This window comes from Nerophis lumbriciformis, linkage group LG13, assembly GCF_033978685.3.
Source record: "Nerophis lumbriciformis linkage group LG13, RoL_Nlum_v2.1, whole genome shotgun sequence".
NCBI classification, from domain to species: Eukaryota; Metazoa; Chordata; class Actinopteri; order Syngnathiformes; family Syngnathidae; genus Nerophis; species Nerophis lumbriciformis.
The window spans coordinates 2,458,853-2,483,223 of NC_084560.2; the positions used below are offsets into that span (position 1 = coordinate 2,458,853).

A 24,371-nucleotide genomic window follows, 5' to 3' on the forward strand; every position below is an offset into this window, starting at 1 on the left:
TTTAAATCAAAAGAAAACTATTTTCACAATATTGTGCATCCCTTAGAATCAGACAGTCATTATTGTATGCTTGTTTTCCAGTTGTTCCAGGGCCTCCAGTAAACCCAAGGGTTACAGACACAACCAAAACCACTGCCACTCTTAATTGGGGAAAACCCCTTAATAATGGTGGCCTTGAGGTCACTGGTTATGTAATCGAGCACAGAAAAGAAGGAACAGAGGAATGGATTAAGGACACGCCATCATCTCTACTGAGAATTACAGAGTTTGTCGTTTCTGAGCTCGAAAATGCAACCAAATACCATTTCAGAATTAGCGCAGTAAATGCTAAGGGCGCAGGGGAACCCGCCGAAACGCAGGAATTGGTTGAGATAGTAGAGCGTGCAGCTGCACCTGATTTTGAGTTGGATATTGAGCTGAGGAAAACTTTAGTTGTCAGAGCTGGGTGTTCCATTCGTCTTTTCGTGCCAATCAAGGGACGTCCTACACCTGCAATAACCTGGACAAAAGAGAGCAGTCCTGTGCCACGGGCTGTCATAGATAGTACTGAGTCATTTACCATGCTAATCATTCCTGAAAGCTCAAGAATTGATGCGGGTAAATATGAGCTTGCCCTTGAAAACACAGCCGGAAAGAAGACTGCAAACATTAATGTAAGGGTTCTGGATTCACCTGGACCTCCACTTAACTTAAAACCAGTAACTATAGATAAAGAATCAATTACCCTTCAGTGGGAGATGCCTCTCATTGATGGTGGAGCCAAGATCACAAATTATATAATTGAGAAAAGAGAATCAACACGCAAGGCTTTTGCCACTGTCGTTACAAAGTGTCCCGCAACTTCAGTCAAGATTACTAACCTGGGAGAAGGCTGTGAATACTACTTCAGAGTGTCGGCTGAGAATGAGTTTGGTATTGGTGAAGCAGTTGAAACTTCTGATCCAATTCGTGCGTCTCAGGCACCAACTCCTCCAGAAAGCATAATCCCAACTGATATTACTAAGAACTCTGTGAGCCTGGCTTGGACCAAACCCAAGCATGATGGTGGAAGTAGACTTACAGGGTATGTCCTTGAAGCCCAGAAAAGAGGAACTGGTCAGTGGGCCCATGTAACAACTCTAAAGACCATGGATTTCACTGTTATTAATCTCAATGAGAATGAAGAATATATTTTCCGTGTAATGGCTGTCAACCAATCTGGAAGAAGTGGTCCACGTGAGAGCAAGCCCATTGTTATCAAGGATTCTACATCTCTTCCAGAGTTTGATCTGCGTGGTGTATGTCAGTCAACAGTTATTGCCAAGGCTGGGGATGACATCAAGGTTGAAATTCCTGTAATGGGGCGTCCCCGACCAGTGGTCTCCTGGCAGAAGGATGGAACTGCCTTAAAGCTCACACAGAGGACTAATGTGGAGGCGACTCCTGCGACTGTTATCCTCGCAATCAATGAATGCACCAGAGCAGACAGTGGTGTTTACACCATGACAGGAAAGAACATTGTCGGTTCTGTGAGCAACAGTATAATTGTCAGAGTGCACGATGTTCCTGGGCCACCCAAAGGACCAATTAAGATTACAGAAATCTCTCCGAACTACTGTATCTTTGCATGGGACACTCCTGAGAATGACGGCGGTGTACCTATCAACAATTATGTGATTGAGATCAGAGACACCACCTCCCAGACTTGGACAGAGATATCTTCCACTGCCATTCGCACAATGTTTAAAGCCACACGTCTAACAACTGGGTCGGAATACCAGTTCAGAGTTAAGGCTAGAAACAGGTATGGTGTAGGACCTCCCATTACCTCAGAGGCAGTAGTGGCTGCCTATCCATTTAAAGTTCCAGGACCACCTGGTACACCCCATGTTGTGGCATTCACTAAGAACTCCATAACAATTGGCTGGAATGAACCCGTGTCTGACGGTGGAAGTGAAGTCATTGGGTACCATGTAGAGAGAAAAGAAAGAAGCAGCATCATGTGGCAAAATATCAGCAAGGGTCTTGTGAAAGGAAACATACTGAAATCTGCAGGGCTTGAAGATGGAGTCGCCTACGAGTTCCGCGTTATGGCAGAAAACATGGCAGGTATTGGCAAACCCAGCAAAGCATCTGAAGCAATACTAGCCTTGGACCCTGTGGATCCCCCAGGTCAACCTGTGGCGACTTTTGTAAATAATAATGCCATCACTATTCAGTGGAAAAAACCTGAGTATGATGGTGGATTCAAAATTACAGGCTACACGGTGGAGAAGAAAGAACTCCCGACTGGTCGCTGGATTAAAGCCAACTTTACAAACATAACTGAGACAACTTTCACCGTCAGTGGATTGACTCAAGATGTATCTTATGAGTTCCGTGTCATAGCTAGAAATTCAGCAGGAGCAGTAAGTGTGCCCTCTGAACCCTCAGAACCTATTACATGTAAAGATAACATAATTGAGCCACGCATCATGGTGGATGCCATCTTCAAGGATGTTGTTCTGCTGAAGGCAGGGGAGTCCTTCAAGCTTGATGCTGATGTTTCTGGCCAACCAAACCCAACTATGGTTTGGACCAAGGATGGAAAAGAGGTTGACAACACATTGAAACTGGAAGTTAAGTTCTCTGAACTCACGACTACACTGATTAATAAAGACGCTGTCAGATCAGATGGGGGGGAATTTGTCTTAACTGCCACTAATGTTGGTGGCTTTGCCAAACACATTTTTAGGGTAAAAGTACTGGACAGACCTGGACCACCAGTAGGACCTATTATAGTGTCAAATGTCACAGCTGACAATTGTTTACTGACATGGGCCCCACCTATAGATGATGGTGGTGCTAAGATTGAAGGCTACATCATTGAGAAGCGGGAATCAGGCAGGCTTGTTTGGACCAATGTGGCTTCAGACCTGCAGGTTACAGAATATAATGTGACCAAGCTTCTCAAAGGAAATGAATACATTTTCAGAGTTATGGCAGTGAACAAATATGGGAATGGGGAGCCTCTTGATACAGAACCCATTATTGCAGACAATCCATACATGGTTCCAGATGCACCAGGAAATCCTGAAGTCACAGCTGTCACCAAAGATGCCATGATTGTTATATGGCAGACACCAAAGAGTGATGGTGGGACACCTATCACAAACTACAACATTGAAAAGAAAGACAGGATAGGCCACCGCTGGGTCAAATGCAATAAGAGGAAGGTCAAGGATCTACAATTTAAGGCAACAGGCCTTGTTGTTGGACATGAATATAAATTCAGAATCATTGCAGAGAATGCTGCTGGTATCAGTGTGCCAAGTATCTCCAGTCCATTTTACAAGGCCAGTGATCCTTTGTACAAGCCCGGGCCTCCATGCAACCCCAGAATCCTAGACACAACTAGGTCTTCCATTACTGTTGCCTGGAACAAACCAGCCTATGATGGTGGTTCTGATATCAGTGGTTACATTGTTGAGACCTGCATTCCATCTGACAAAGAAGAGGAATGGACAATAGTGACCCCCAAAGAAGGACTACATGCCACCTCATTCACCATTATCAATTTAACAGAGAGCCAGGAGTACAAGATCAACATTTCTGCTGTTAACAGTGAAGGAATTGGGGAGGCGGTTTCTGTGCCTGGCAATCCCAAGGCTGAGGACAGACTCCTCCCTCCTGAAGTGGATTTGGATGCAGAGCTCTGCAAAGTTGTCAGCCTTCGAGCTTGCTGCACACTTAGACTGTTTGCTCTCATCAGAGGCAGACCCACTCCTCAGGCTAAATGGACCAAAGAGGACGGCGAACCCATTGAGAGGGCCACTATTGACACCACAACATCATACACATCCCTTGTCATTGAAAATGTCAACAGATTTGATACTGGAAAGTATAACCTGACTGTAGAGAACAGCTCTGGCTCTAAGACGGTCACAGTCCAAGTTAGGGTACTCGATACACCTAGTAATCCACTGAATTTAAAGATTACAAGTATAACACGTGACTCTGTCACCCTGACTTGGGATCCACCAGCCAATGATGGAGGAGCTAAGATTAAAAACTATATTGTTGAAAAGCGTGAGTCCACAAGAAAAGCTTACGCAACAGTCAGTGCTTCATGTCATCACAACACATTCACTGTTAAGCCGCTCCTTGAAGGATGCAATTATTATTTCAGAGTTTTGGCTGAGAATGATTATGGAATTGGCCTGCCCATTGAAACCAATGAATCAGTTAAAGTGTCTGAGAAACCACAACCTCCAGGGAAAATCAGTCTTAAGGATGTTACTAAAAATAGTGTCACACTTTCATGGGAAAAGCCAGAGCATGATGGCGGAAGCAGGGTCGGCTGTTATGTTGTAGAAATCCAACCCAAAGGTGTTGAAAAATGGACACAGTCAATGATTGTGAAAGAAACAGAAGCTACCATTGGTGGCCTTAACGCAGGGGAAGAATATATGTTCCGTGTCTCAGCAAGAAACGAGAAGGGAACAAGTGACCCTCGTCAAATTGGTGTGCCTGTCATTGTAAAAGATCTTGTTATTTCACCAGTTGTCAAAATGTTGTTCAACACATTTAGCGTGTTGGCAGGTGAAGACTTGACTGTTGAGGTTCCATATGTTGCACGTCCCAAAGCAGCGGTCTCCTGGTTTAAAGACCAACAGCCACTCAAGAGAACAACCAGGGTAAACTTTAGTGCAACAGAAACACTGTTGAACCTCTGCATAAAAGAGGCATCTAAAGATGATTTCGGAAACTATCATGTTACTATTAGTAATACAGCAGGAGAGGCAACAGCAGATTTCAGCATTGTTGTACTGGACAAACCTGGTCAGCCAGGTGGTCCAGTTAAGGCCGAGGAGGTCACTTCTGAGAGTGTGACCATTTCCTGGAGCCCACCGGAGTACGATGGTGGATGTACAATCAAACACTACATTGTGGAGAAGAGAGACACGTCTACAACCAATTGGATGATGGTGTCTCCAAACCTTGCGAGGACCAAAGTCAAAGCAGGAAGACTGAAAACTGGCTCAGAATACCAGTTTAGAATCACAGCAGAAAACAGATATGGGAAAGGTCCAGCTCTTCTGTCTGAATGTATTGTGGCTCAATATCCATACAAACTCCCAGGACCACCGGGAACTCCCTCCATCGCAACATGCACAAAGGATACCATGGTAGTTACATGGAATGAACCTGTAAATGATGGGGGTACTTCAGTTCTAGGCTACCATCTTGAGTGCAAAGAAAGAACAAGCATCCTTTGGGTAAAATTAAACAAGTCTCCTATTACAGACCAAACCTTTAAAACCACAGGCCTGGAACCAGGAATGGAATACGAGTATAGAGTCTGTGCTGAGAACATTGTGGGCATTGGCAAGGTCAGCAAAGTGTCAGAAGGTCATGTTGCTAGAGATCCATGTGATCCCCCAGGTATGCCAGAGGCAACCAAAATTACAAAAGATTCAGTAACCATCATTTGGACAAAGCCTGAGTATGATGGTGGGGCAAAAATTACAGGCTACATAGTGGAAAAGAAGGAGCTTCCCGAAGGCCGTTGGGTAAAGGCTAATTTCACTAATGTCATCGACACAGAATATGTTGCGACTGGACTAGTGCAGGAAAATCAGTATGAGTTCCGTGTTATTGCCAGAAATGCTGCTGGTGTTTTCAGCTTGCCCTCATACAGCACTGGCCCAATTACCGCCAGGGATGAGATTGAGCCACCTCGTATCAGCATCGACCCAGAGTACACACAGACCCTTTTGGTAAATGTGGGAGACAATTTTAAGATTGATGCAGATGTCCACGGCAAACCATTGCCCTCTATCCACTGGATGAAAGGTGAGCAGGAAATGGGTAACACAATTCATAGAGAGATAAAAAACACAGCAACCCATGCTTGTGTGACTATAAAGGAAGCTAAACTCTCGGATGGAGGCGTATATAATCTGCTGCTAAAAAATCCAGGGGGGGAAAAGGCTGTCCAAGTGAATGTTGTAGTTTTGGATAAACCCGGCGAACCACAAGGACCTCTTACTATAACAGGGATAACCAAAGACCAGTGCTGTCTTGCATGGAGAGCACCACTTCAAGATGGAGGTAGCAAGATATCTCACTATGTTGTGGAGAGGAGAGAAACAAGTAGATTAGTCTGGACTGTTGTGGATCCAAAAGTGCAGAACACCTGCCTCAAGGTTGAGAAGCTCCTGGAAGGCAATGAGTACATCTTCAGGGTCCGTGCCGTAAATGAGTTCGGTACTGGTTCACCACTTGAGTCTGCAGCAGTGATGATCAAAGATCCCTATATAACCCCTGGACCACCCAAAAACTTAGAGATTTCAAATGTTAAAAGGGATTCAATGGTGCTCACATGGGAGGCTCCTACTGAAGATGGAGGCAGCCCTATCACATCATATATTGTTGAAAGACATGACAAAGAAGGTGTCAGATGGATTAGATGCAACAGGCAGGCAGTGAAGGATTTGACTTTCAAGGTCACTGGACTCTTGGAAAGCCATAATTATGAATTCCGCATTGCAGCAGAGAATGCCGTGGGTGTTGGTGAACCTTGTTCTCCAACAGTTTACTACAAAGCTCTCGACCCTATCTTCAGGCCTGGTCCACCACAGAATCCAAGAATCACAGACACAACCAAAACTTCAATATTCCTGTCATGGAGCAAGCCCATTTGTGATGGTGGTTCTGAGATTCAGGGATACAGTGTTGAGTGCTGCACAACCACAGAGCAAGTTGCACCTGGTGAGGCACATACTGAAACCTCAGCAACAGAGCTGCCTGCTACAGCTGCACCTTCTGAGAACTGGATAATGTGCACACCACCAACAGGTGTCAAGAAGACCAAGTTTGAGGTTGTCAATCTGAAAGAAAATCAGGCTTATAAGTTAAGAGTGTGTGCCATCAACAAGGTTGGGGTTGGTGATAATGCCAATATTCCTGGAGCCGTGGTGGCCCAGGATAGAGCAGAAGAAGCCGACCTTGACATTGACCCAGAACTGAGAAAGATCATGACGATTAAGGCTGGTCTATCACTTAGACTGTTTATTCCAATTAGGGGAAGACCAGCTCCAAGCATCAAGTGGGACAAAGATGACAGTCCACTTAATGAGAAAGCTCAAGTTGAAGTAACTAGCAGTTACACCGCTCTTGTGATTGATAACATGAGCAGAGCAGATAGTGGAAAATACACTGTCACTGCAGAAAACTCTAGTGGAATTAAATCTGCATTTGTTGTCGTCCGTGTTCTCGATACACCAAGTGCACCCATGAATTTGACAGTCAAAGAAATTACAAACCAGTCAGTGACACTTGCTTGGGAATCCCCTCTGTTAGATGGTGGTTCCAAAATCAAAAACTATATAGTGGAAAAGAGAGAGAGTACGCGCAAAACATATGCAGCCGTGGTAACAAACTGCCACAGTCTTTCATGGAAGATTGAGCCACTCCAAGAGGGTTGCAGTTATTACTTTAGAGTCCTTGCTGAGAATGCACATGGTGTTGGCGTGCCTGCAATAACTCTTGACCCACTTAAGGTCTCAGAGGTGCCACAGGCTCCCCAAAACCTGATTGTTACAGATCAAACAAATACAAGCATTGCCCTGGCCTGGGATAAGCCAGAATATGATGGCGGCAGCAGAGTCATCCAGTACTTGCTTGAAGTACAGCTTAAGGGCCAAGAGAAGTGGTCTGGTGTTAACTCATACAAGACAATGGAGACTACTGTTACAAATTTAAACCCTGGGGAGGAATATTTGTTCAGAGTTACAGCAATTAATGACAAGGGAAAAAGTGACCCCAAAGTCCTTTCTGGCCACGTCATGACCAAAAACTTAGTTTTTGAGCCTGATGTGCGACCTGCTTTCAGCAGCTACAGTGTCCATGTAGGTAAAGATCTAAACATTGAAGTTCCACTTTTTGGACGCCCTAAACCAACAATAATGTGGACCAAGGACGGCGCACCTCTGAAATTCACTACCAGAGTAAACATTCACAACACCCTGACTCATACAAGTCTGAGCATTAAGGAGGCCGCGGGTGATGATGGTGGCATGTATAGCATAAAAGCAGCTAATTCCGCTGGAAAGAAAGAAGCCACAATTGAAATAATAGTACTTGACAAGCCTGGACCCCCATCTGGCCCTGTGAAATTTGAAAACATCACAACACAGAGTGTGACTATTTCATGGGACCCACCAAAGCACAATGGTGGTTGCCAGATTTCAAATTACATTGTGCAGAAAAGAGATACAACAACAACAACATGGGAAAATGTCAGTATTAATTGTTCCAGAACAAGAATCAAAGTACCCAGGCTGAAGACTGGAGGAGAGTACCAATTTAGGATCATAGCCCAAAACCGGTACGGGAAGAGTCATGGCCTGGATTCATCTGTGGTGGTTGCGCAGTATCCATATAAAGAACCTGGCCCACCAGGAACACCATTCATCTCTTCACTCTCCAGAGATCACCAGATTGTCGAGTGGCATGAGCCTGTTTCGGATGGAGGCAGTACTATTCTTGGCTACCACATTGAAAGAAAAGAGAGGAATAGTATTTTGTGGGTGAAAATAAGCAAGGCCCTCATTCATGAGACAAAGTATAAGAGCTACCCATTAGAGGAGGCTGTTGAGTATGAATATCGAGTGTATGCTGAAAATATTGTAGGTATTGGAAGGTGCAGTAAGGTCTCAGAGGGCTGTGTAGCCCGTGACCCATGTGATCCTCCCGGTCAGCCAGAAGCTGTCCATGTGACCAAAGATACCATCGTTATTCAGTGGATGAAACCGGAGTATGATGGTGGCAGTAATATAACCGGCTACATTGTGGAAAAGCGTGATTTGCCAGAAGGCCGATGGGGAAGGGCTAATTTCACAAATGTTATCGAGACCCAGTTCACTGTAACTGGGCTAACGGAAAATCTCCAGTACGACTTTAGAGTCATAGCCAAAAATGCTGTTGGGACCATCAGCAAACCATCATACAATAGTGGCCCAATTACGGCGAGTGACAGGGTTGAAGCCCCTAAATTCTCTATTGATCCCGCATTCACAAAGACCATTGTGATAAATGCAGGAGAAACTTTAAAATTGGATGCAGATGTTCGTGGAAAGCCGCTGCCAGCAATGCTGTGGTTCAAGGATGAAATTCCACTAGAAAATACTCTCAGGTTGGATATCAAAAATGCAGAAAGTCATGCAATGATAATCATTAAGGACTCTGCTAGGACTGACAGTGGAACATACTTTCTACAGCTGAAAAACGAGGCAGGCAGTGAAACTGTGCCCTTCAAGGTGGTTGTCCTTGACCGGCCGAGCCCTTGTGAGGGACCCCTTCATGTAACTGGGGTAGCTGAGGATAGATGCTCATTGGTGTGGCATTCTCCTTTACATGATGGAGGAAATCCTGTCACGCATTACATAATTGAAAGAAGAGAAACTAGCCGCCTCGCTTGGACTGTTGTTTCTGCTCATTGCAGCACCACAAGCTACAAAGTCACCAACTTGTTGGAAGGAAATCAATACATTTTCCGTGTCATGGCGGTCAACAATTATGGCACGAGCGAACCACTGGTGTCTGATGGAGTAATAATGAAGTCTGAGTTTGTTCCTCCTGGTCCACCTCACATTGATGACATATCGAACATTACTCGTGATAGCATGACTGTCACTTGGTCTGCCCCAGAGACTGATGGTGGCTGTAAAATTTCAAATTACGTTGTTGAAAAGAAAGATAAAGCAGGAGTTAAATGGACCAAATGCAATAGACAGAAAGTCACAGATTTCTCCTTCAGAGTAACCAGCCTCACCCCTGGCCATGAATATGAGTTCAGAGTCGCTGCTGAGAATGTTGTTGGATTGGGGGAGCCGAGTCTACCAAGCTCTTACTACAAGGCCTGTGATCCTAAGTATAAACCCGGATCCCCAACGTATGTGCACGCCATTGATTCCACACAAAGCTCAATTACAGTGTCATGGGGCAAGCCTTTGTCTGACGGGGGCAGCGCAATTCAGGGATACATTGTTGAAATCTGTAAGGCTGAGGAGGAAGAATGGACTATGGTTACTCCCCCTACAGGCTTGCGTGTTAACAAATATGAAATCCTGAATCTGACAGAGGGTCAGGATTATAAGATCCAGGTGTGTGCCGTGAACAAACTTGGAGTTGGTGAGCCAGCTATCCTCGCAGGAACAGCGAAACCAGAAGAAAAGCTTGAACCACCACAAATCTACTTGGATTCTGAGCTTAGAAAGGGCATTTGTGTCAAGGCTGGTGGATCTGTGAGGATCCACGTTCCATTCAAGGGCAGACCAACTCCTGAGATTAAGTGGCTTAAAGATGAAGCAGACCTATCGGAAAAGGCAGTGGTTGAGAAGACTCCCACCTTCACACAGCTGTCCATTGACTCCTGTGACAGAGGTGACTCAGGAAAATACTCCCTGAGCCTGACCAACACTAGTGGGGTTGCATCTGAGTTAGTTACCGTTAAAGTCCTCGATACACCGGGAGCCCCACAGAACCTTGTAGTCAAAGAAATTAAAACAAATTCCGCCACTCTTGTTTGGGATGCACCACTGACTGATGGTGGTTCTAAAATTAAAAACTATGTTATTGACAAGCGTGAATCAACGAGGAAGGCTTATGCAAATGTCTCATCCAAATGCACAAAGACCACATTCAAGGTTGACAACCTGATTGAGGGTGCTATGTACTACTTCAGAGTCATGGCTGAGAATGAATATGGTATTGGCCAGGCAATTGAAACAAAGACAGCTTCAAAGGCTTCTGAGGTACCCCTTCCAGTTGGAAATGTTTCTCTTGTCGATGTCACCAAAGTCAGCGTGTCACTTGCCTGGGAGAAACCTGAGCATGATGGAGGCAGCAGGATTGGTGGCTACCTCATAGAAATGCAGCCAAAGGGTACAGAGAAGTGGGGAGTTGCCACAAATACAAAGACATGTCAGGGTACTGTCACAGGCTTAACTAGTGGGGCAGAATATCTATTCCGTATCGTTGCGTATAATGAGAAGGGAAAGAGTGAGCCAAAAGCACTTGCCGCACCAGTTGTTGCCAGTGACATGACCTTGGAGCCAAGCATTAAGATACAGTTTAATACTTATAATGTCTTAGCTGGAAAAGATCTGACCTTGACATTCCCTGTACTTGGCAGGCCCAAACCTAGAGTCACTTGGACAAAGGATGGTCAGTCCTTAAAGGTGACTTCTAGGGTCAACTTGGTAAACACTCCTACAACAACTGCGATTAGGATAACCGAAGCATGCAAGGAGGACTTTGGAACGTACACAATTACAGCAACAAATACTGCTGGCACATTTGCTGATAATGTGGCTATCATTATTCTTGATAAGCCTGGTCCACCAAGTGGCCCACTTAAAGTTTGTGAGGTTAGTAACACATTTGTCCACTTCTCATGGGAACCTCCAGAGTACACAGGTGGATGCCAGGTGAAGCATTATATAGTAGAAAAGCGAGAGACCACAAGCAATACATGGCAGTCAGTCACCACACAACTTGCTCGGACAGCTTTCAAAGTGACTAAGTTGAACACTGGTGTAGAATACCAGTTCAGGGTCATTGCTGAAAACAGATATGGAAAAGGTGTTCCTCTAGAGTCTAAGGCTATTGTTGTCCAATACCCATACAAACCACCAGGCCCTCCTGGAACACCATATGTCAAATCTGCAACAAAGGAGATGATGATCATTGAATGGAACGAGCCAGTCAATGACGGTGGAAGTGCTGTTATTGGTTACCATCTAGAAAGCAAAGAGAGAAGCAGTATCTTATGGACCAAACTTAACAAGACTATGATCGCCGATACTCAGTTCAAGATCTGTAATCTTGAAGAAGGAATTGGATATGAGTTCAGAGTGTATGCTGAAAATATTGTTGGCGTTGGCAGATGCAGTAAAGTCTCAGAATCGTTTGTTGCTCAGGATCCATGTGACCCTCCTGGTGCTCCAGATGCTGTAAAAATTTCTAAAGACCACATCAAGATTAGGTGGACCAAACCTCAATATGATGGCGGCAGTAAAATAAATGGCTATATTGTTGAAAGAAAAGACATATCATCCCCTGATGGGCGCTGGGTTAGAGCAAACTTTACTAATGTAATAGAGACTGAATATGATGTCAGCGGTCTCACAGAAAATGACCAGTATGAATTTAGGGTTATTGCCAGAAATGCAGCGGGCGTCTTCAGCGAGCCCTCCGAAAGCTCTGGACCTGTAACTGCCACTGATGAAATTGAGCCACCAAGGGCCTCGATGGACCCCAAGTACAAGGATGTCATTGTTGTTGCTGCAGGAGAACATTTAAGTCTTGATGCTGACATTCACGGAAAACCAGTTCCTGACATTGTCTGGCTAAAGGAAGGCAAAGAAATTGATAAATCTTTGCGCATTGACGTGAAACAGACTCAAAAATGTGCTGCTTTGACTATTAAGGATGTAACCAAAATGGACACTGGGCACTATGAACTTGTCCTCAAAAATCTGGGTGGCAAAAAGACCTTTCCAATCACTGTCAAAGTCCTTGACAAACCGGGTAAACCAATGGAACCGTTCAAAGTAACAGAAATCATGGCTGACAGGTGTACCCTTTCCTGGTCTGAGCCAACTCTGGATGGTGGTGCTAGTATTACTCACTACACTTTGGAGAAGAGAGAGACCAGCAGCTTATCATGGACAATGGCTGCAGCCAATATCCAAAATTTGTTCTACAAAGTAACAAACTTGCTTGCCGGGAATGAATACATTTTTAGAGTAAGGGCTGTTAACAAATATGGTGTTGGTGATTATCTTCGAAGTGAGCCCATCATTGCACGCAATCCATACAAGCCCCCGAGTGCTCCTGGAACACCAGAAGCAAGTCACATCACAAAAGTTTCCATGGTTCTGTCATGGACAGTCCCAGAACAAAATGGGGGAGCTGATATTGCCTGCTATCATCTTGAAAAACGTGACAAAGATAGTGTCAGGTGGACAAAGTGTAACAGACAAAAACTGACAGACACTCATTTCAAAGTGACAGGTCTGAAGACGGATCACTTTTATGAATTCCGAGTTGCAGCTGAGAATGAGGCTGGAATTGGAGACCTCAGTGAACCGTCCCTATTTTACAGAGCTTGTGATGCAACAATGCCACCAGGACCTCCCCAAAATCCCAAGGTGACAGACTACACAAAATCTTCTGTCTCTCTTTCCTGGCGTAAACCTGACTTTGATGGTGGTGCCTATATTAAAGGTTACATTGTTGAAATGCGAGAGTATACACCAGTGCCAGAAATGGCAGAAGAGATAGAAGTAGCCCCAGGAGTAGACCAACCCATCGAAAAGGCATGGGCCATGTGCACGCCCCCAGCTGGCATCCAAGCTACTAAACTTACTATCTCTGACTTAAAACAAGATGAAGAATATCAGTTCCGTGTTTGTGCCATCAACTCAGAGGGAGTGGGAGAGGCTGCTAATGTCCACGGGACTGTAGTTGCTCATGACAGGGTTGAAGCACCGGAAATTGAGCTTGACGCAGACCTCAGAAAAGTGGTATCTGTCCGCGCCGGTGGTACACTGCGTCTATTTGTTACCATCAGAGGAAGGCCTGAACCTTCTGTAAAATGGGAAAAAGTTGATGGTGCTCTCACAGATCGTGCTGTGATTGACACCACCAGCTCATACACTATGCTTGTAATTGATAATGTCAACCGCTGGGACAGTGGCAAATACTCACTCACTCTGGAGAACAACAGTGGTTCAAAGTCTGCTGTTGTGGCTGTTAGAATATTGGATACACCAAGTGCCCCACAGAACTTCACTGTCCAGGAGCTCAAAAAGGATTCAGTAACACTTGTCTGGGATACACCACTCACTGATGGTGGGGCTAAAATCACAAACTACATTGTGGAGAAGAGAGAGTCTGTCCGGAAGGCCTACACTACTGTAACCAGCAACTGCACAGCCAACACACTCAAGATAGAAGAACTGCCAGAAGGTGGCATTTTCTACTTCAGAGTTTGCGCTGTTAACAAATATGGCCAAGGACAGATGGCTGAAACCAAAGAAATTAAAGTGTCTGAAGTACCCTTGCCACCGAGCAAATTAACTGTTATAGATGTGACTAAAACCAGCGTTTCACTTTCATGGGAGAAACCTTCTCATGACGGTGGTAGTAAAGTAATCTGCTACAATGTGGAATTCAAGCCCAAAGGTGGAGAAAAATGGGGTACAGCTTGCACAGTCAAGGTGCCAGAGGCGACTATTCCTAACCTGACCCCCAACGAAACTTATCTATTTAGGGTTGTCGCAATAAACGAGAAGGGAAAGAGCGATCCCAAGGATCTTGGCTTACCTGTGGTAGCAAAGGACATTGCACTAGAGCCATCAGTCAACTTACTGTTCACAACATACACCGTTAAGGCCAGTGAGGAACTGACTATTGAGGTACCAGTGAGAGGCAGACCTAAGCCTGTTGTCTCATGGAAAAAGGATGGTCTTCCTCTGAAGCAAACATCTTCGGTTACAACTTTAAACACAGCAACATCATCCAAGATTCTCATTAAAGAGGCTAGCAGAGAACATGTTGGAAAGTATGAGATCACCCTGGCCAACACTGCAGGAACAATAACATCACAACTAGGTGTTGTTGTCCTGGATAAACCAAGTCCACCTAAACTCATTAAGGTGGATGCTGTGACCTCTGATAGCATCACACTTTCCTGGTGTTCTCCAGATTATGATGGTGGCTGCTCTATAAGTAACTATATTGTTGAGAAGAGAGATACCAACACACAAGAATGGCAAATGGTTGCAAGCAACGTGGCAAGAACATCTTACAAGGCCGGCCGTCTAACACATGGGGCAGAATACCAATTTCGCATCTATGCAGTCAACCGTTATGGAAAGAGCACACATCTAGATTCTCCGGCAATTACTGCTCAGTACAACTTTAAACAACCTGGACCGCCATCTACACCAATAGTAAAGGATGCTACCAAGTCTTATATGTTGGTAACCTGGAATGAACCCGTCAATGATGGTGGAAGTCCGGTCCTAGGCTATCATCTAGAGCAGAGAGAGCGCGATAGCATTCTCTGGACCAAGGTAAACAGAGGAATGATCAAGGACTCTGAATACAAAGTGAGTGGAATCGAAGAGGGTATGATGTATGAATATCGTGTCTATGCTGAAAATATTGCTGGAATTGGCAAATGCAGCAAGACCTCTGAAGCTATGGCAGCCAGAGATCCATGTGATCCTCCAGGTACCCCCGTTGTGACCTCTATTGGCAGGTCATCTGTGTCTTTGTCTTGGGCCAAACCTGAGTATGATGGTGGTGCTAAGATTTCTGGTTACATCATTGAATGTAAAGATCTTCCAGAAGGACGCTGGACAAAGTGCAACTTCACCAATGTGCCTGAGACTCACTATGATGTGACAGGCCTTACAGAGGACAGCCAGTATGACTTCCGTGTCATCGCTAAGAATGCAGCGGGATTGTTCAGTGAACCATCTGACAATACTGGCCCAATTACTGTTAAGGATGATGTAGAACTGCCACGCATCATGACAGATGTCAAATTCAGAGAGACAGTGTTTGTGAAAGCAGGTGAAACTTTAAAGATTAATGCTGACATTGTAGGCCATCCTGCACCCATCATTTACTGGAGCAAAGATGGAAAAGAGATTGAGCTGAGAGCAAGAATCCAGATAGTTTCAACAGATACCAGCACACTGGTGAATGTGAAAGATTGCATTCGACGAGATTCTGGAAAATATGTTCTCACTCTAAAGAATATTGCTGGGACAGTTAGCCTGCCAATAAACTGTGTGGTTTTGGATAAACCAGGGCCACCTGCAGGACCATTGCAGCTTACAGGTCTCACAGCTGATGAATGCACTCTGTCATGGGGTCCACCTCAGGAGACTGGTGGTGCTGAGATCACACACTATGTTGTTGAGAAGCGTGAGACCAGCCGTTTGGCCTGGACACTCGTAAAGGGCGACATTACTAAGACTTACTTTAAAGTCACAGGACTGCTAAAGGGCAATGAATATGTCTTCAGGGTCTTGGCTGTTAACAAGCATGGGAATGGTGAAGTTTTGGAGAGTGATGCTGTAAAGATCACAGATCCATTCACCATTTCCACTGCTCCACTTAGTGTTGATGTCACTGATATTACTGGAGATTCAATGACCGTAACGTGGTGCAAACCATTGAGTGATGGAGGAAGTCCAATCACTGGTTATGTGATTGAGCGGCGAGAAAAGACAGGCACACGCTGGCTCCGTGTGAATAAAGATCCAGTTGTTGAATGTAACACAGTTGCAACAAAACTGCGTAAGAGTTGTGAGTATGACTTTAGAGTCTATGCTGAAAATGCAGCTGGACTGAGTCCTCCAAGTGAACACTCTGCCTCATTTAGGGCAGTAGATCCTCTGGCTGTTCCTTGTCCTCCAACCAAGCCAACGATTGTCAATTCAACCAAGGACAGTGTCTTTATTGTCTGGAAACCACCTACGGATAATGGAGGTGCTCCTATCCTTGGATACAGTGTAGAATACAGAGACTACATTGAAAAACCGGAAGCAGAGCCGGATGATGGTAAAGACGAATATGAAGATGAGGAGGAAACAGAGTCAGCTGAAGAACTACAAAGATGGGCTGAAGCTATTTCTCTTACCAAGAGTTTGGAGTTCACAATCACTGGACTAAAAACAGATTCCAAGTATGAATTCTGTGTCAGAGCAATAAACAAAGTTGGATGCAGTGTGCGCAGCCGCTATTCCGATGCCGCTGTGGCAATAGAAAGAACTGCAGAGCCTTCATTTAATGTGGACTTAGAGATGCGCAAAGTCCTTGTTGTTAAGCACAGCACAGCTTTCACTCTCAATGTTCCATTTAAAGGTAAACCTGTTCCATCAGTTGAATGGACCAAGGAGGGTACTGATTTAAAAGTTAGAGGAACAATCGATTCAAGTAGCTCCAATACTTCACTGACCATTGAAAAGGCAACAAGAAATGACTCTGGAGAATATAGCGTCACAATTGAATCAACATTAGGAAAAGCAACATTACCCATGGTCGTTAAGGTGCTCGACTCACCTGGACCCCCCATCAATGTCAATGTTACATCAGTAACCAGGGACTCTGCAACCCTTACTTGGGAAGCCCCTGAAAATGACGGTGGCGAGGCAGTGAAAGCGTACCACGTTGAAAAGCGTGAAGCGAGTAAAAAGGCCTGGGTTTCTGTAACAATCAACTGCCATGCACTGACCTACAAAGTGGAACACCTGCAGGAGGGGGCCATCTATTACTTCAGAGTTATTGGAGAAAATGAATATGGCTTGGGTGTACCCCAGGAGGCAAAGGCTGGCACAAAAATTACAGGTAACATTCAGGCTCTTTCTTTTTCATTTCCTTATTAACTTCACAAAACTAACTAATTCAAATGTCCATTTTGTGTTACAGAGGTACCAAGTGCCCCCACAAAACTAGGAATAGCAAATGTTACAAAAGACACTGTAACAATTGTCTGGACACGACCTGAGTATGATGGAGGTAGCAGAGTCACTGGTTACCTAATTGATGCTCTGGAGAAGGGGCAGACAAAATGGGTGAAGTGTGCTACAGTGAAGGGCATGAGCCACACTATTAAAGCACTCAGGGAAGGCACAGAATATTTCTTCAGAGTGCGAGCAGAAAACCATGCTGGACTAAGTGAACCTAAAGAGATGATTGTTCCGGTTATCGTCAAGGAACTTCAAGGTAACCAGTCTTGCATCATCTGTATAATTTGGTGTGTGAAATGTTTCAAAGGTAAAACAAGATGCAGTGCTATAAAATATAATCAATAAATCACACACCATTGTTAAATCAATCTCTAACTCGTTAGATCAGTGATTCTCAAAATGTGGTGGTACGTGGGCTCTCTCTTGTGGTACACCAAAATAATCATTTAAATGTATTGTTAATTATATTCAAACAGTTTCTGTGGCCCAAAAATATTACATTTACTTGTTAATAATAATAGTGGATTAGATTTATATAGCGCTTTTCTAGACACTCAAAGCGCTTCACAGAGAAGTGAGAGCCCATCATTCATTCATACCTGGTGATGGTAAGCTACTTTCATAGCCACAGCTGCCCTGGGGTAGACTGATGCAAGCGTGGCTGCCAGTTTGCGCCTACGGCCCCTCTGACCACCACCTATCGTGTGAGTGGCACTGGGGGCAAGGGTGAAATGTCCTGCCCAAGGACACAACGGCAGCGATTAGGATGTCAAGAGGCGAGGAGCGAACCTGCAACCCTCAGGTTTCTGGCACGGCCGCTCAACCCACTACGCCATGCGGCCCCATAAATAAAAATAAAATAAATAAAACATTTGCTTTGCTATTAATGAATATTTAGGCCTACTACGCTTCTGTATTTTAATGTTGGTCATTATGGTGGTACTAGGAGAGCCAAGTGTTTTCCGGGGTGGTACTTGGTGGATAACATTGGAGAACAACTGCTTTAGATTACTACTCATATTGATAATATTAATTATTTACATTGATATCAATATTAATAATAGGTATATTAATATTTTTATTGAAACAAACATTTCTTGTAAAAAAAAAAAAAAAAATACAGTGTGCCTTGTCATTTTCAATATATTTTCTCCTTTGGAAATGGTTTAACATTTCGTTAATTTACATTGCATTGCTCATTATAATTTTGCAGAGGCTCCGGAGTTTGATCTGAAGAACTACCCCAAGAATACGGTTTATGTGAGAGCTGGATCCAACCTTACCTTTGACATTCCACTTACTGGGAAGCCAATGCCAAAGGTGAACGTGTCCAAGAACAATGTTGTCATCAAGGGATCCAAGAGACTTTTGACAGAAGTTACACCAGACAGCCTAACTATCACCCTGAATGAAAGCATGTCAAGCGATGCTGGCAAATATGACATAACAGCCTCAAACCCCAGTGGTGCCACCAAGATCTTCATGAACTTCATTGTACTCGATAGACCTGGACACCCTGTTGGACCTGTGGAGACTGGAGAAGTCGGAGAAACCACAGTGTACTTAAAATGGGCTGCTCCAGAGTATGATGGTGGCAGTCCTGTTACCAACTACATTGTCCTCAAGCGGGAAACTAGCACACCTACCTGGTCAGAGGTGTCAAATAACATAGCAAGATGCCAAATCAAAGCAACTAAGCTGACCAAGGGGGAGGAGTATCAGTTCAGGATTAAGGCTCAGAATCGCTATGGTGTCAGCGACCACATTGACAGCAAGCCGGTTATGATCAAGCTTCCGTACAGTAAGTCAATACAAACATTGAACCAATGAAGCTGTATAGATTGATCAAGTGTTAAGGACTAACACTCATAATGATGAATTTGTCTCTCAGCTTTCCCTGGACCTCCATCTACTCCGTGGATTAGTTTTGTATCTAAAGAGAGCCTGACTGTCTGCTGGAACGAGCCAGTCAATGACGGTGGAAATCCTGTGATCGGATATCATCTTCAGATGAAGGAGAGAAGCAGTATCCTCTGGCAAAAGATCAATAAAACAGCAATACCAGGAAACCAGTGGAGGGTCACAAATGTCTGCCCTGGTCTTATCTACGAGTTCAAGGTAGCTGCCGAAAATGCTGCTGGTATTGGAAAGATGAGCAAGGTGTCTGAAGAGGTGCTAGCTATTGATGCTTGTGGTAAGTAAAAATCAATTTAAACGCTTACAGTACATTGATAAAGATGTGGGCTCCCATTTACTCAGAAATAATTTGGCACACCCCTGACTTTTCTACTGCAGATCCTCCAGCTAATGTGCGTGTCACAGAAGTGACCAAGAACTCGGCCAGCTTGTCCTGGCAAAGGCCACCGTATGATGGCGGTAGTAAAATTGCTGGCTACAGTGTGGAGAGAAGGGAGGCGGCCAGTGGCAGATGGGTGAAGGCTAACTTCACAAACATCCTTGAAATGGGCTTCACCATTTCTGGGCTGACTCAGAATGAGTCTTACGAGTTCAGGGTGTATGCAAAGAATGCAGTTGGCTCTGTCAGCAATCCTTCTCTTATTGCTGGCCCAGTCACGTGCATTGATGCTTGTGGTGAGTGCTTATTTGATTCTTGCTTTTATGAGGTTGTGTATGAAAGAAAATAATGTATATACAATGGTATGCTTTGTTGTGCAGGTACTCCAGCCATTGACCTTCCTCCAGAGTATTTGGACGTGGTTAAGTTCAAGGCTGGAACTTCAATTAAACTCAAAGTTGGAATTTTTGGCAAACCTCAGCCAAACATTGAGTGGCTCAAGAATGAAAATGAGCTTGTAGCTTCTTCATCATTGTATGTGGAAAACACAACTGACTCATCTGCCATCCTCATCAAGGATACAACTCGCCTCCACTCAGGCTCATATAATATTAAGATCAAGAACATTTTGGGCTCAGCATCTGCAACAATCAGGGTTGAAATTCTTGGTATATAATCATGCTTTATTTTCTCACATTTAAACAATATTCTCTCATGCAGTGCTGCATCGTCTCTCTTTTGTTCTTTGTTTACCTGTTGTCTCTTCTTATGACTCTTTAGATAAACCTGGACCCCCTCCTGGCAGTATTCTTTTTAACTATGTTGCAGCAGACAAAATCACCTTTAGCTGGGAACCTGTAAGTGCGGCTGACAATGGAGGTGCCAAGGTGACCCACTACATAGTCCAGAGGCGTGAGACCAGCAGGGTAGTCTGGTCGACCGTTTCAGAGCGACATGAGCAGACCTTCATTGCTGTCGGAAAACTGGTTCAAGGAAATGAATATGTATTCCGCGTAATGGCTGTTAACAAGTATGGTTTTGGAGAGCCACTGGAGTCGGAAGCTGTCATTGCAAAGAATGCCTTTGGTAAGCTTTAGACTGCAGGTGTTGAAAGGTTACACAATCACACAACACTAAAATGTCCTCATATCCCTAATCAAGACAACACAAATTGAATTCCTTTGCGTAACATATTTTTTTCATCTGTGTGTACATAGTAACTCCAGGGCAGCCGCATACTCCTGAGGTGAACACCATCACCAAGACTACTATGGTCGTAGAATGGGACAAACCAGGTGTGGATGGGGGTAGCACAGTTACTGGCTACTACTTGGACAGACGCGACAAGAAGAGTTTGCGCTGGATCCGAGTTTACAAAGATCCTATTGCTGACATTAAACAGACTGTCTACCATTTAACCGAGGGAAATGAATACCAGTATCGTGTCTGTGCTATTAACAAGGCTGGAGAAGGACCCTTCTCAGATGTATCCGACTACTACAAGGCTGCAGATCCAGTTGGTAAGTCGTTAAACTCACTGGTTCAAAAATTAGAGTATAGATCCGCAAATACTATCTTTATTTCAATGATTCAAGAAACTTTATTTATGACTTACAGATCCACCAAATGAGCCTTGCAAACTTAAGGTGATGGATTCCACAAAGACCTCTATAACTTTGGGGTGGTCCAAGCCAGAGTGGGATGGAGGCAGTGAAGTGACCAGCTACATGGTGGAGAAACTTACTGAGGGAGAGCAAGACTGGGAAATGATTTCTTCAAAGGGAGAGGTCAAGATGTCCGAATACACTGTACACGACCTAAAGCCAGATGTTAACTACTTCTTCAGAGTTTCTGCTGTCAACTGCGCCGGCCGTGGCGAGGCACTGGAGATGACTGAGCCTGTACAGGCTAAGGATATCCTCGGTAAGTGAATTTGAAGACATTAAAACACAGCCAGAGCAAGCCGCCATTTTTCTGTTTTTTAAATGACAAAAATATCATATTCACAGAGGAAGCCCAGATTGACTCAGATGTGGCCATGAGAACTCACTATATCGTGAAGGCTGGCAAGGATGTTGAGCTCTCTGTCCCTCTGAAGGGTCGGCCGGCTCCCTCTGCATCTTGGAGCAAAGGAGACATATGCATTGACAGCAACCCATCTTATGAATTCCACCACTCAGACACAGCCACTGTTCTTGTTATGCGTGAAGTGACCAAACTCGACACTGCCAAGTATACAGTCAAAATTGAGAATGGTGTGGGAGAGCCCAAGACAATGTCCTTGTCCATGAAGGTCCAGGACTCTCCTGGTCCATGCAGAAACCTGACATTGAAAGAAGTAACTCGTGGAAAAGTCACTCTTTGCTGGGAGCCTCCACTCCTTGATGGTGGCGCTGAGGTTACCAATTACATTGTTGAGAAGAGGGACTCTTCCAAAAGATCCTACTCTGCAGTGACAAGCAAATGCACTGACACATCCTATACTATTGAAGATCTCTCTGAAAAGGCATCCTTCTTTTTCCGTGTTCTAGCAGAGAATGAGAACGGTGTTGGTGAACCATGTGAAACACTTGAACCAGTGAAGGCCGCAGAGACGCCTGGACCAGTTAAAGATGTTTCTATGAAGGATTCCTCTAAAACCTCTGTCACTCTGCAGTGGCTAAAGCCTGATTATGATGGCGGCAGTATCATATCTGACTACATAATTGAAAAGAAAGCAGTAGATGGGGAATGGGCTCTGGGAGGAACGACCCGACAATGTGAGTTTGAGGTCACAAAACTAAAAGAGCACTCAGACATGTTCTTCAGAGTTGCTGCTCGAAATGACAAGGGTCAGGGCGACTTTGTGAAGATAGGATCTATCAAGGTGATTGACTACATTATCACACCTGAAGCAAGCCTTGCAGACTACCCAGATGGAAGAATTTGTGTTCGTTTAGGACATAATGTCCACATTGAGCTGCCATACAGAGGTAAACCTAAGCCATCAATCATATGGCTAAAGGACAACCTTCCTCTGAAGGAGAGTGATCAAATTCGCTTCAAAAAGACGGAGAACAAAGCCACTCTTATGATAAAAAATGTGAAGAAAGAGAATGAGGGTAAATTTACACTAACTCTTGACAACAAAATCAACAGAAAGTCCTTCCATATCTATGTCATTACACTCGGACCCCCATCAAAGCCTGTTGGACCTATCCGTCTTGATGAAGTAAGAGCAGAAAGCATCATGATGTCATGGGATGAGCCTAATGATGACGGTGGGGGAGACATCAACTGTTATACTATAGAAAAGCGTGACACTACTCAGCCTGATTGGAAGATGGCTTGTTCCAGTGTGGCGGGAACTCAGTTCAAAGTGTCTAACCTGATCAAGGGTGTCCAGTATCAGTTCAGAGTCTGTGCTGAGAACAGGTATGGTGTCAGTGAGCCCCTGGTATCACAGATGGTAATTGCCAAGCACCAGTTCAGACCTCCTGGCCCACCAGGCAAGCCAGTTGTGTATAATATCACCAACGATGGCATGACAATCCAGTGGGAACAGCCGATCTATGATGGTGGTACCCCCATCCAGGGTTTCCATGTGGACAAGAGGGAAAACAACAGCATCATGTGGCAAAAAGTGAACATGATGCTGATCAAAGAAACCGAATACCGAATTTTGGGATTAATTGAAGGCCTTGAGTACTCGTTTAGAGTGTGCGCACAGAATGATGCTGGCTACGGCCGACTGAGTGACAGCAGCAAGCCAGTAATGGCTGTCAGCCCTGTTGGTGAGTTCTGACACGGTCTATACACTTACATTACTGTGGATTTTATCTTTTCAAATTAATAATGCCAGATCTTTTGCAAAACAAATTAAAATCTCTATTTCTTTCTTTCAGATCCTCCTGGCCAGCCTGACTACACTGATGTGACAAGTGACTCAATAACGCTAAAATGGGACGCACCAAAACGTGATGGAGGTAGCAAGATTACTAGCTACACCGTTGAGAAACGACAAGGAGAAGGGCGCTGGTTCAAGGCTAACTTGACTGATGTTCATGACTGCCAGTATACTGTGCCTGGTTTGTCTATGAATGAGCGCTATGAGTTCCGAGTGATTGCTAGAAATGCCATTGGTGTTGTCAGCCCACCTTCCAACTCGTCAGGTTTGATCGTGGTCAGAAGTGAGAATGGTAAGTGAAGATCAGACTGATTGAGCCAAGAGCAAGACAGGAGATGATCATTTATTGTGAACTTACCTATGTCCTTTCCTCCTGAAGCTTCTCCCCATATTGAATTTGGTGGAGAGTATTTTGATGGTTTGACTGTTAAAGCGGGTGACAACATCAGAGTGAAGGTGGCCATCACTGGACGACCTGTTCCCAAAGTGGTCTGGTACAAAGACAGTGTGGAAATCACCAAAAAGATGATGGATATTGTCAACGTAGCTGGATACAGCACTCTATTTGTCAGAGATGCTGACCGTACTCACCGCGGCCTCTACACCGTTGAAGCTATCAATGGATCTGGCAGCAAAAAGCAGACTCTCCTGGTTCAAGTTCAAGGTAGACAGT

General features: G+C 44.5%; 1 protein-coding gene across 1 annotated transcript in view; it reads left to right on the plus strand.

Moving 5' to 3' along the window:
* Positions 1-24,371, plus strand: part of LOC133614011 (titin-like) — a 254,475-nt gene that overhangs the window by 202,990 nt on the left and 27,114 nt on the right. Inside the window, 12 exon segments of the mRNA XM_072914563.1 lie at positions 82-17,394; positions 17,476-17,772; positions 18,730-19,317; positions 19,408-19,710; positions 19,812-20,108; positions 20,193-20,480; positions 20,593-20,898; positions 21,030-21,332; positions 21,430-21,735; positions 21,822-23,585; positions 23,697-23,990; positions 24,078-24,362. Of these exon segments, the coding sequence (XP_072770664.1) occupies positions 82-17,394; positions 17,476-17,772; positions 18,730-19,317; positions 19,408-19,710; positions 19,812-20,108; positions 20,193-20,480; positions 20,593-20,898; positions 21,030-21,332; positions 21,430-21,735; positions 21,822-23,585; positions 23,697-23,990; positions 24,078-24,362 (22,344 nt within the window).